The 13129-nt window shown below is 30.7% G+C and overlaps 4 protein-coding genes and 1 non-coding gene across 5 annotated transcripts, besides 1 other annotated feature; 1 reads left to right on the forward strand and 4 right to left on the reverse strand.

Moving 5' to 3' along the window:
- Positions 1-852: 852 nt before the first annotated feature.
- On the reverse strand, positions 853-926 carry TVAGG3_1038720. Its single transcript has one exon. It is a non-coding gene; the product is annotated as a tRNA-Lys (tRNA).
- Positions 927-928: 2 nt separating this feature from the next.
- TVAGG3_1038730 (uncharacterized protein) lies at positions 929-1397 on the reverse strand (the record flags this gene model as incomplete). Its single annotated transcript, XM_001292200.1, has 1 exon — positions 1212-1397. The coding sequence occupies one exon, from the start codon at positions 1395-1397 to the stop codon at positions 1212-1214; it is 186 nt and encodes a 61-aa protein (XP_001292201.1).
- A 243-nt stretch (positions 1398-1640) lies between these two features.
- Positions 1641-2602, forward strand: TVAGG3_1038740 (uncharacterized protein; the record flags this gene model as incomplete). Its single annotated transcript, XM_001292199.2, has 1 exon — positions 1653-2468. One exon carries the CDS (start codon positions 1653-1655, stop codon positions 2466-2468), a length of 816 nt encoding a protein of 271 aa, XP_001292200.2.
- Positions 2603-2680: 78 nt separating this feature from the next.
- Positions 2681-4399, reverse strand: TVAGG3_1038750 (armadillo (ARM) repeat-containing protein family; the record flags this gene model as incomplete). The annotated part of the gene is made up of 1 exon (XM_001298237.2): positions 2681-4399. The coding sequence occupies one exon, from the start codon at positions 4397-4399 to the stop codon at positions 2681-2683; it is 1719 nt and encodes a 572-aa protein (XP_001298238.2).
- Positions 4400-5486: 1087 nt separating this feature from the next.
- Positions 5487-5524: a mobile genetic element.
- An 802-nt stretch (positions 5525-6326) lies between these two features.
- On the reverse strand, positions 6327-7710 carry TVAGG3_1038770 (uncharacterized protein; the record flags this gene model as incomplete). The annotated part of the gene is made up of 1 exon (XM_001290975.2): positions 6617-7471. The coding sequence occupies one exon, from the start codon at positions 7469-7471 to the stop codon at positions 6617-6619; it is 855 nt and encodes a 284-aa protein (XP_001290976.2).
- Positions 7711-13129: the final 5419 nt, after the last annotated feature.

A 13129-nucleotide genomic window follows, 5' to 3' on the forward strand; every position in this document is an offset into this window, starting at 1 on the left:
ATGAGATCCTTGAACTGGTTAATACTAGGTACATGATAAAGTAAGCTTCAAATTTATACAAATAATGTAAATTGAATTAATTTTTCGACTTTGTATTGATAAACGATCAGTTTTATGATATAAAACTGATATGATACTTGTGTTGGATTGCGATATGGTGACATTTAAGAGATTTCGGTCGATAATTTTGGATGATTGTGATAGCCGATGTTTTCCAAACTCAGTATTTTACATATGCATATGTGTAGTCTGTTGCTGGAGTTTTAGGCAAAAATTTTGGTTGGAAGCAAATGTCTAAACCTTTGTTTTCACTAAAGTGAAATCATTGTCAAATTTTTTTTATTTTTAGTGAGGGGAAAGAGAAGCACATCATGCTTTTTCATTTACAAAAAACTTAGTTTAAGCAATTGGGCATGAAACGCTATTGTACATTTCTTGACGCTTAGACCAATTCTATTATGAATTACTCGAAATCATGGAAACCGTTATAAAATTGTATTTAAATTCTCGACAGCCCATTTAACATACTCATACTAGAAACTGCAGTTACTTTAACTATTCGCTCTAAAACCATCAAGCGTTCATCCAAATAAAACAGTATTTCTCAAAGCCCATACATTGTTGTTTCTTACGAATAAGTACTTGTTTCCCATATCAAATGGAACTCCTTTTCAACTATTTATTTCTGTGATATTTGCTCACATTAGCAAATGATAACTTTAATTTTTCGAGTTTTCTCAAAAGACGCGATCAATCAATACAGAAAAGAAAACTCATTAGAATGCTCATTGAAAGAGAGCTCGAGTAAAAAATAGGTAGTGTTCATAGAAGATGAAAAAAAAAAGAAAAAAGAGCCAGTGGCGGGACTCGAACCCGCAACCCCAAGATTAAGAGTCTTATGCTCTATCCGGTTGAGCTACACAGGCTGTTCGAATTACCAAAAATTTTCAAATATAAAACAAAATTATATCTTTTTGTGATATATACAAAGTAATCTTTTGTTTTTCATCAAATTCTAATAATCTTTTAATTAGTTGCAGAAAATCTATAGTATCAACATTGTATTATTAATTATTTATACCATGATTATAAAAAAAATTGATTGAAATTAGGCTCCATATTTCCATGATGATCCTGTATAATAAGTAAATTCACGGAAATATTGACATATTGGTTCGCACACCATGCAATAATTTTCTTCTATATCATCTTCATCGAAGTTCTGAACTTTGGTAAATGACATCCTTAGAATTCTTAAATGTAGAAACAAAACCTGATGAAGAGCGTCTTGCAAGGGCATCAAGATGTGCATATGTTCCTTTAGTTATTCTTGGGTTACCAAGTGAATTTTCAACAACAAGTATCACAGCTTTCTCTATAACTCCAGCTTGAATCATTTTTTTGAATAAAAAAATCGATAAAAAATCAACTTTGTCAGTTTTTACGGGCTCAATCATTTTTCATATTTTTTGGGGAGTTTGTAAGAGATATTATGCATGCCAAACTTCATAGGGCTGAAATATGTCCGATGAGGCATTTGTAGATGAATAGTGAAATGAAAGACACAATGAATGTGCCTGAATTTTGATTATCGATAGGAAATTGAATTGAAAATAATCGGAAAATTTTGGCAAAAATCATCTTTTCATTGGATGGCTGATATTATCATTCCCGTTGGTCAAAAACTCTTATCAAATGTATCTATTGTTAAACTTAAAAAGAATGGCAAGCAATTCGAAATTGCTGTTACTCCAAATAAAGTCACAAGTTGGAGAAATGGATTAGAAAAAGATATCGATGAAGTCGTTCAATCACACTCAATTTTCTCTAATGTAGATCGTGGTATGCTTGCAAAACAATCAGAAGTTCTCGAAACTCTTGAAGTTGATGACATGGAAAAGGCATTACATATAATCCTTGATCAAGGCAAACTTACACTTGCAGAAAAAGAAAGAAAACTTGTTATTGAAAACCTTACAAAAGATATTGCTTCAATTGTTGCTTCTCAATGTGTTAATGTCAATACTCAACGTCCATTAACGCCATCTACTGTTGAAAGGGCAATGAAGGAAATAGGATTTTCCGTTAAACCTGCTAAACCAGCAAAAGCTCAAGCTCTTAAAGTTATTCGCGATTTGAAGGCTGCTCATTACCCAATTGCACGTGCTAAGATCAGATTGGTATTTTACATTACTCCGGATCATGCTGAGAAGATGATTTCAATGCTTCCTTATGTAGAAAAAGTAGATAAATCTGATCCAAACCAAACAGCTGTTATTGCGCAAGTTGAGCCTGGTTCTCTCAGACAAGTCGCTGGAGAACTCGCAAAAGAGTTTGGAACTGAAATTAAAATAGATATTTTAGAATTATACGTAACTCCAACAATGGAAACAGCTGACAACAGACAACAAGATAATAGTACTACACAACAAGATGATGACTCTGAAGAAGATGAAAATACCAAATAAATTTACAAAAAAATCAACAGAATTCCATTTTACAGAGGAATTCACTACTTGCACATGTTCTTATTTTGTTTAATTATCAAAATTTTATATTTGTTGAATCAAATTTTTCGAAATTTGATTTTTTTTGTGTCTCGAATAAAAGAATTTAATAAAATAGTACTTTATTCTCTATATATATAAACAATAAATCTAATATAAAAATAAAATTTGAATTAAAATCTCTTTCTATCTTCCTCAAACTTCTCGGCCATTCTAATCAAATTAACGTACTTGTTTTGGTTTCTCGGGAGTTGTTTAATGAATACAAAAAGCGGTTTAATGTAATCAGAAGCGAAATTGATGCATTTCTTTCTTCTTATCTCACGCTTATCTTCAGTAGTCATATCTACAAGCAGTTTTAGCTCTGCCGAGTAAAGTGTCAAATTTTGAATTTTTGATTTGTAAGTTTTCTTAATGAAATTGAAGATATCGTCGTATATGTCGGATAGTGTTGATATATCTGCGTCTTGAAATGCGTCAACCAACTCATTATAAGAATGAAAAACGTATCTGTAGAGATATGAAACTTCGTTACGTGCTTCTCTATTAGAAATGTCTGGATTTTCAAAACAGATCCATCTTAAGATTTCAAAATACTTGGAAATGTGGGGATTATTAAAATCATTAAGTTGTTGGTTCTTAATAATGATTGCAATACCATACATCATATCAGCAAAGAATTGTTTGGTGAATACTTCATTTCCTGTCTCTAAAAGATCAATCATATACGAAACTGCATCAATATATTCGTCATTTTTACCAGTTTTTGAGGAAAGCTGGGCCAATGCATATCCAGCTTTACCTTGTGCTGCTGGACTTCCGTTTATTATGACTTCTTTCATTGAATTAAAAATGTTTTCTGCGTAATCTTGGGAAATATGGGGTAATGTCCTTATAATATTGCATAATAAGTCAAGTAATTCTTCCTGGTAGAACGAATTTCGGTTAATAAGTTCAATCCAAGGGTTAATAAAATCAACAAAGAGAAGATCAAGCTGATTTGTAATATTTGGATCTATTCTTAAGGTCTCCATGAGATTGTAATACTTGGAAAGAGCTTCACTAACGATTGACATCTTATCCTGAAGAACTACGATTTCATATTTGTTTTCATCACTAGAAACTGCGTTTTTAATGGACTGGTTGATATCAGGAACAATCATCTGTATGTATTCAAGTATATTTGGAAAGTGTTCTTTTGTTGAAAATGAGATAACTTCTTGAATTAACATAAAAGGCGAATGAATAAGGTCTGAGTTGGCCATCCTCGGTGTTTTAATCATTTCGTATGCTATTTCTATGAAAATCTTAAAGTATTGGGGATTTTCTGCTTCAATTGGAATCAAAACTCTCAAAGTCTTGCATAAAATGTCCTGTATATAATCGAAAGGGTTTGATCTGACCAAATTGGTAAAGTTTTCCCATAAAAGTTGGCAGAATTCGTCATTTTTTCGTATTTCTCTTGGATATGCCAAGAAAAACTTGGAGAAAACCTCCAAAAGTCGGATGATTACATGAGCATCACGACATTGGAAGCATTGGAACAGCTGTTCTTGAATTGCTGCAATAAAATTCAAAATTAAATCTGTATATTTGTTGTCATCCTCAACAAAACACGATTCTAGCATACATAGCCCAATATATTTGACCAAATTGTCATCAGAACTGATGTTTTGAAAAATTACGTCAGATAATTGCTCAAAAATCTGATTTCCGTTCTCAATGAACAAACAGTTCATTAGTTTGATCAAATAAGTCTCAAATGCTGAGAAATCGTTTTGAATCAAGTTTGAATTTAAATTAATTTCTCCATAGAGGTCAGAAGCTGAATTAAAGATCTGTTCTGCAAAGAATGAGAACAATCTGTGGTTGTACGTTGCTCCCATCTCCATTTTATGGATGTGGATGAAGAAATCAATTGAAACTGATTTTAATTCAGGAGAAGTACAATTAAAACCTTGGCAAACGTTTTGAAATATCAACTGTATAAACTCTGTAACATTCTCATTGCATTCGTAAAGATTTACAACGATATTCAATAAAATTCTATGAGATTTCCTATAAATTTGAAATTCCATGAAAGGAAATGCTCCAAGTAAAGATTCAACGATTCTAGAACACAAATCAAGCCGAAAACAAAGAGTTTGGAAGTGGCTTGTAAAAAGATCGAGAAAATCGTAATAAATTTCGCAACTTTGAGGTTCTGTAGCCTTAGAACTTATCACAGCAAGTGTTTTGTCGAATACTTGGAATAAAGGCTGTAAATTTTTCGATGATTCAACAACTTTTATAAAATTATCATTAATTAGATCGTTAAAAGCGTAAACAACAGCGGAGATTTCGTCAATTTCGGAAGAATTTTCTATTTTGTTCCCTAAATATTCAAGGCATGATGGCCATGATCCGTTTTGTACTCCAAAAATAGCTGTAATGACCTTTGATGATTCATTTCTGATAATAACACTTTCAGAAAAAAGTGAGTTTATGACTGATGATTGAATAGCTTCTTTAATTGGTTGAAAATTTGATGATCTCCAAAAACCATTTGGACTTAAAGAATGAATTGCTTGGTAAAGAAGTGATAATGTAGCAACTTTGATAATTTCATCTAGTGTTGGGTCTGATATAGCTTGAACAAATAAATTAAAAACTTCAAACTGATTTTCAACAGATTTAGTGAAATAAAACTTAATTTTCGATGAAGCATCCTCTCCATTTTCAGTCACACCACTGCATGATTCCTGTATTATCCCTATAAATTCGGAATATTCCATAATTGTTTTTTTTTCCCCAGAAATTTATTCCTAAATATTGGTGCTGCACGCCCGTATATCATGATATATTTTTCCTTATTTTCATCATTTATTTTATCAGTATGAGATCAGAATTTAAAATATTCATGCTTTGTGAAACAATTTGCAGGATGATTTAAAAATTTTAATTATTTTTAAAGTCTTTGGACTTAAACACCAATTGTTTTGTTGTAAACAGAAATTCATCAAAAGTGACACCTCAGAAAAGCTAAAATATTGAATTTTTGGAACTTTTGATAGAGCACGTTTTTAAATATTAATTAAAGTAAATGTATATTTTGTAAAGGTTCTTTTTAATAAAAAAATAAAATTTTGAAGAAGAACACAAAATCTTCTGAAAAATAATATCACATAAACTCATATTATTTTCTAATATATAACTATTTTATATAAAAATCAAATTCAATGATCTGAAAAGCGAAGGATAAACCTCAAAATTTACGAATATAATGAGTGGGAATAGGCGTAAAGCAAAAATTGATATTTCATATGGTTTTATGATAGATAAGCATTATATTCCCACTCATTATATTCGTAAATTTTGAGGTTTATCCTTCGCTTTTAAGATCATTGAATTTGATTTTTATATAAAATAGTTATATATTAGAAAATAATATGAGTTTATGTGATATTATTTTTCAGAAGATTTTGTGTTCTTCTTCAAAATTTTATTTTTTTATTAAAAAGAACCTTTACAAAATATACATTTACTTTAATTAATATTTAAAAACGTGCTCTATCAAAAGTTCCAAAAATTCAATATTTCTGTTTATTACAGTTTCATACTCTTTCACTAATCAAAACTCTTTATTAAGCTATGTCATTCCGATGCACATTTTTTTTTGAAATTTACATCAACAATAAAGAATTATAAAGAATAAGATCATTAAATATAATAAGAAAGGATTCATATATTATGCACCCATTCCATAATTTGTTTTTATGTAGGAATAATGCTATTTCTCAAAGAAATTTGTAAAAATTAAAAATATAAATAAAAAATATATAACATTTTTATTTCAAACACAATGATAAAACAAAAATACATAATTTAAGAACGTCGGGGAACTAAAAGAACCGGAAGAGTTGAATTATTCGCATCTTGTGACTGACTTCCAGTTCGTTTCCTATTTTGAGGTGACCCAACGCTTCCATAATTAGTGCACTTCAAAGGTGGAGACGAAACAGTGTCGTTCTTTTCCAAATAATCTATAATAATGTTTTCAACGAAAGCTTGCATTTCTGTTTTAGTAACGCATTGTCCAAACTTTTCTGATGCAGAATTGACTTCATCCTTCAAAGTTGTGACAATTTCCTCATTTTTTCGAACATTCGCTCAACTAAGCCAACTTCTTGTGTCCATGAGTTCTTTGTAATGGCTGTCCTACTAAGCTCATCGATTTTGGACTGTGCGGTCTCCAGTTTCTTTGTTAATTCTTCAATATTATCAGAGTTGGATTTTGTGTCTCCATTTGCTTTGCTACCTGTAGTTCTCGATGTTTCTCCGTTTGGACCTGCTGCTGCAAACTCTTCTTCAGGTATAAGCCTTGTTTGGACTGTATTATTTAATTCTTCAAATTTTTTGTTCATTTCGTCTTTGAATTTGTCGATAATTGATGTATCAAACTTTGGATGGGCTACAACAGTAAGATCATTTTCAACTTTCAATAATCTTTTCTTCACTGTATCAAAGTCTTGTTTTGTAATTGACCCTGATGCAGTCTTCAACTTTTGCTCGAGCTGATCTATCCTGCTTTGAAGAACAACAACATCTGACTCTCCATCGCCCATTTTCTCAATAATTCTTGTGTCAACAGACATAAGAACTTGGTCAATGGATTGGTCGATGTGTTCGCGAATTTCTTCGTTCTTATGATCAACGTCTTTGAGTACTTTTTGAATATTTGCTTCGAAATTGGGGAAAGATCTAAACAAAACGTCACGGTCATTTCTCCATTGATTTGAAAAGCTGTTAAAATCTTTCGAATCTAATTTTTCTTCCATATCTTTGTTGATTTGGTTGATTTGTCTTTGTTGATCAACGAGCATTGCTGTTATTTCATGTAATAATGTACCTAATGAGTCAGAAACGATGTTTAAGTTAATTAGATTTCCTTGTTCAACGAGCGATTTCAAGCGCTCCGCTGACATTTCGAAATAACGTGCAAGAGTTGTCACTTTTGCTTACATCAAAAAATATGTTTCTTTCCATATTAATCATTTGCTTAGATATTGTCTTTCTTTTTATCTCTATTTTAGAATTCACTTTCTTTTAATATTTAGGGTTGTTAAAAATATCAAAAATTAGCGTTTTGAAGACACCATGGTGTCTTATAATTTTCCCTTCCTTATTGGCGTGTAGAAATAAATGCGCCAATAGATTGAAGAAGAAGAATTGTTTTTCTCTTAATGAACTTTAATCCTTTTGATATAAGAATATTAAAAACATTAATATAATTTCGATTTCGGAAATTAAATTTCCAAATTTTTTGTCGATTTCGGAAATAACAGGATCCCGCATCCAACACGCAACAACAAAACACAAAACACACTTTTTGGTTCTTTCATCGTTTTAATCGTAATTTATGTAATACATGATTTGGATAAATTTTACAATAATAGAACCTATATTATATTCTTTTCAAAGATTCTTGCAAATCATCAAAAATAATTGTATTTTAAAAAACGATCAAATTATCCTTTCATTATTTTAAACTTAAATTAGTTTTTATGATTGACTAAAGCAATCATATTTATTCATCATTAAATAAACAAAAAAATAATATTTGAGAGTTATTTCAAAAAAAAACACATTGAATTTATTAATTTGTCTCAATTTCAGTATTATAAATTTTTATAATTTCAATATTTTGAAATACACTTTTTAATATTTCAATATTTATGATATTTCAATGTATTAAGTGGTCTCAAATTGAGCTTCTCAAATATAAGTTGGCCTATTCAAATAATAAAATTAAATAATATTTAAAATAATAAATAAAAGTGATTGAGGTCATAGCAAAACGGCTGTTTCAGTCATTAATTCTTAAAAATAAAAAGGGTAAAAACTAAATAAAATGGGTAAAATTCAATAGTGTCTGTGCTATCGTTCAATTTGAAGGTGTCTTTTGAAACCGCAAGACACATTGAATTTTTGAATAGTGTATTATGGTTTGACAGACACCAATGAAAAAAATAAAATGATATTTATTTTAAATATATAAGATCCTTATATAAAATATAAATATTTTATCGTTTTATTTTCTTGTTTTAGAAATGTTTTTTATTGAAAAATCAATAAAACTAACTCCAAAATAAAATTTTTGATTTAAAGACACTATGCTGACACCAGGCAAATCTTCCAAGACACCTATCGTCGGGAATCTAACAACCCTATAATATTTTACTTCAATTCAAAAAATGTAAAAAAGGTGGTAAAAAAGGTAGTCTCACGAGAAAACTGACGGTAAAAATTCGATGAAACCAGGTGCATTGTATAGTACATATATGTGGTAAATAAATGTCGATTAGCTTTGTAAAAAATATCCCACAGTTTTTGAGATCTTGAAAACGGCCATTCAAAAAGTCGAAAATTTTCGCGAGATGTTAATGGGCAAGACAGTTTTTCGACAAATAAATCGTAAACATGGGAATTAAAATAAGGCGTTATATTAGATATATGGTAAAGAATATGGATGTGAAGAGCGTTAGTAGAATGGAAAGACTTTGAAATTTTAAAAAATTTATCTGGACTAAAAAATTATTTGATTATAAAAAACATATTATATATCAATTGCTATATAGAACTATCATAACAGATTTTGGAAAAGCCGCAAATCCCCAAGTTGGAGAATTCATTAAATACTAATTATTCAGCTTTTTATCAGAAAGGAAGGTAGTGTAGTGGTTGGGAACGCTATGCTCTTTTTGAATCTAAAAGGCAACTGTTCAAATCATAACATCTTTGTTTTTTTTCTTATTCTGCCATTATTGTTTTTCCTTGTTATGATTCAAATTAAAAATATTTTAGTAAAGGTATTTTGGACATCATTTTTTCACATTGTCTCAATGCAAATGTTTGAAAATTTTGTAGGCAATATGACAACTCTTTCAACATTTGTTCTCTTTTATTAACTCAAACAGATTTAGGATCTAATTTCATGCCTTCGAAGACATTTAAACCATCTTCAACATAATTTATTGACAAATTGATAACAATTACTCATGAATGTCGTAGATTTAATATCCTGTCACTCAGCAACAAATTCGGGTTCAATAACAAAGCTCAGTAAAAACTTTCCAGAAATTCTCCAATTTATTTTAGTGTCTTTTTGCGTCATTACGGCTGCATTTTCTTCTGCATCTGAACGCTGTGTTTGGAAGAAGACGAAATACAGAAACTTTCAACACAAGTAATCAGATTTTCTTGTCTTTCATGTTAAAATGCTTCATCTCGCTAGGTATACGTCATTTATTGGATGGATTGTTAGCTTTGTGTCCAAATAGCAAAAAAAAGTATTAATTTAAATTTCGCATTTTGCATAAGTATACGCTTTAATTTATATCAAAACAGATTTAGATAGCTTAAAACAATATAGTTTACTCATAAATACATCTTGATAATTCACTTCTTCAATTTTCATAATCTTATATCCTGACCTATATCCTCTTATAAACCATATTTCTACTGAGATCTTCTTAAAGCATCTTTTTATCCCTATCTACGCCTCGAAACCCTATTTTTCCGGCGGAATATGAATCTTCGGGTCTCGCTGATTCGATTTCTGCAGTCAGATCGTAAAAATACCCACTACATAGCCTGATAATCTCAATTTAAGTTCCTTAATTTTTTTGAAAAAAAAATTAAAACTCCCTTATCAAACATCATGCTCATTTTTACGAATTTCATTTTTCCTTTAAGTTTAAAATATACGCTTTTTAGCATGTTTATAATACATTTTCAATTTACATTTACATTTTTATTTTTGAATTGTTTATTTATATTTCCGTTTGAACAATAATATTTATTGAAAATTGTGAGAGAAACGGATATAATAAAAAACACCATACAACAAAATTCACTTTTTTTCATACTTACGCGGATCACTCCTTTTCGGCCCAATATGCCGGAAATGATAAAACTCTCAGATCTAGTTGCTAAGATCCAAACTCTCGACTCTCAAATCTATTTCCTCAGATATTGTTGCTAAGATCTACTTCCTCAGATCTTGTTGCTAAGATCTACTTCCTCAGATCTTGTTGCTAAGATCTACTTCCTCAGATCTTGTTGCTAAGATCTAAACTCTCGACTCTCAAATCTACTTCCTCAGATCTTGTTGCTAAGATCTACTTCCTCAGATCTGCTAAGATCTAAACTCTCGACTCTAAATCTACTTCCTCAGATCTTGTTTCTAAGATCCAAACTCTCGACTCTCAAATCTACTTCCTCAGATCTTGTTGCTAAGATCTACTTCCTCAGATCTTGTTGCTAAGATCTACTTCCTCAGATCGCAAATCTACTCTCGACTCTAAATCTACTTCCTCAGATCTTGTTGCTAAGATCTAAACTCTCGACTCTCAAATCTACTTCCTCAGATCTTGTTGCTAAGATCTAAACTCTCGACTCTCAAATCTATTTCCTCAGATCTTGTTGCTAAGATCTAAACTCTCGACTCTCAAATCTACTTCCTCAGATCTTGTTGCTAAGATCGATCTATTATACTCAATTTTACTTAAGCAATATAGATCACCTTTATTATGATTCTCTTTATCTGTACTTGTTTAAAATTAAATTACATCATAAAGATCTAATTACAAATTATTTAGAATTTTGAAATAAAACCAGTATTTTATCAAATGCTTTGAGATTAATGCATTCAAACTTAAAAAAAAAGATATATTCAGATCAATTTCAATATTATTGATTTTTTAATGTAAAAACTATGTCTACATAGATCTCAAACAATTTTATTAGATACTCTTTTTCCCAATTTTTTTCAAAATCTCTTTTTACATATCAAAAATTGTATTTTTCAATTTCATTTTTATTTTTTCCATATTTTTTTTGGAATTTGGATATGCGTCCAAAGTAGTTATGTCATTAGAAAAATATTAGATATCAAAAAAAAAAAGGTAGTGGGGCTTCCAGGCACTTCGTGCCCTCTAGCCCCAGTCACTTTTCTGTCACTTTTCAGGGAAAAAACATTTTTATTAAATATAAAATGAATTTTACAAAACCACCGTTACCCTTCTTTGGAAATAAGAGTAGATGTAAAGATATTATATTGAGAGAACTTAAGAAACTACCGAATGGTCTAACATTTGTAGATTTGTTCGGTGGAAGTTTCTATATATCTCATTTGTGCCATACCGTATTCCCAAACTCAAAGATTATATGCAATGACTTCGACAACTATATGAACCGTCTCAAACATATACCAGACACAAACAAAATATTGAAAGAGTTAAAAGAAAAGATACCTATAGGTAAGATGGAACGTATACCATTAGATAAGAAAAATATTGTCAGAGAGGTTTTGAAAAAAACAGAGTATATTGACTGGGATAGTATATCTTCTAGACTATTGTATAGTGGTTCTATAAGAGTTCATGACATTGAAACACTTATGTCAAACGTTTTATATCTTAACTATACAAAGGTTTTCAAAGAGGACATAGAAAAATATACTGAGGGTATAGAGTTTGTGAGATGTCGTTGGACAGAGTTGTATGAAAAATATAAAAACAAGGAAAATGTTTTCTTTATAGTAGACCCGCCGTTCTATAACACATACGATTTTCAATACCAAGCAGACTGGACTTTGAGAGACTCTTTAGAAACTTTAGACGTTTTACATAACCATCCATGCTTTTACTTTACATCCGATAAAAGTGGTTTGGAAACCGTTATGAGATGGTTAGAGGACATACATGACTATGATTTTAGATACGATAAGATAGAATATGAGAGAGGTCCTATAAACCGGAAAAAGTGTCACAACAAAGAAATTTTATTGGTAAGTAAATAGGACTACTTGTTTTAGGTTTTTTCCATTGTGTCATTTACTTATTTGACGTGGCAGAAAGATATAGAGAATATGAAGATGAACCAATGCCAGCAAATGTTCAGTATATGTACTCGTAAGAGATATTTATCTAATATTAAATGGACGCACAGAACTTAGCGAATGCACAGCAACCTGGACAACCAAACCCAGAGAATATTCCAAATGAAGTTAGAATACAAACTGCAATGGCAAACTATGGTCAAGTGCCAACAGATGTACAAATGCAAACTGCCATGTCAAATGACGCTGCGTTAGGTTTGCCACCATGGTATGCAAATGAGATGGAAAGAGTTTTACAAAACCCTGAAGTGGGATATAAACAACTCTATGCAGATGACGCGAACACAGGAGTTGACCCGGAATATGTTTTCTACCAGAGGAGAAATAGAATGTATGAGCTCCAGTTAAAAAATGCTATGGAACTCAGAAGGAAACGTAAGAGACTAGGCGGACATTAGATTTTTACATATAGTAAAATGGGTTTCTTTGGAAGAATAGGAAACTTCTTTCGAAATGTTGGAAGAGGTATATGGAATGGAATAAAATCTGTCGGAAGAGGAATTTGGAACGGAGTCAAAAATATTGGTAAAAGAGTAGGTCAGTTCGTTGGTATTATACCTAAAGACCCTGAACCAGAAGAACAAGCTCCTGTTATACAACAGCCTGAACCTGCACCACAGTCTAGTTGGCAACCAAATCCAACACCTCAACCGTATTAAATTATATTTTTACCGTTCGATAG

This window comes from Trichomonas vaginalis, chromosome I (genome assembly GCF_026262505.1).
Source record: "Trichomonas vaginalis G3 chromosome I, whole genome shotgun sequence".
Classification (NCBI taxonomy): Eukaryota; Parabasalia; order Trichomonadida; family Trichomonadidae; genus Trichomonas; species Trichomonas vaginalis.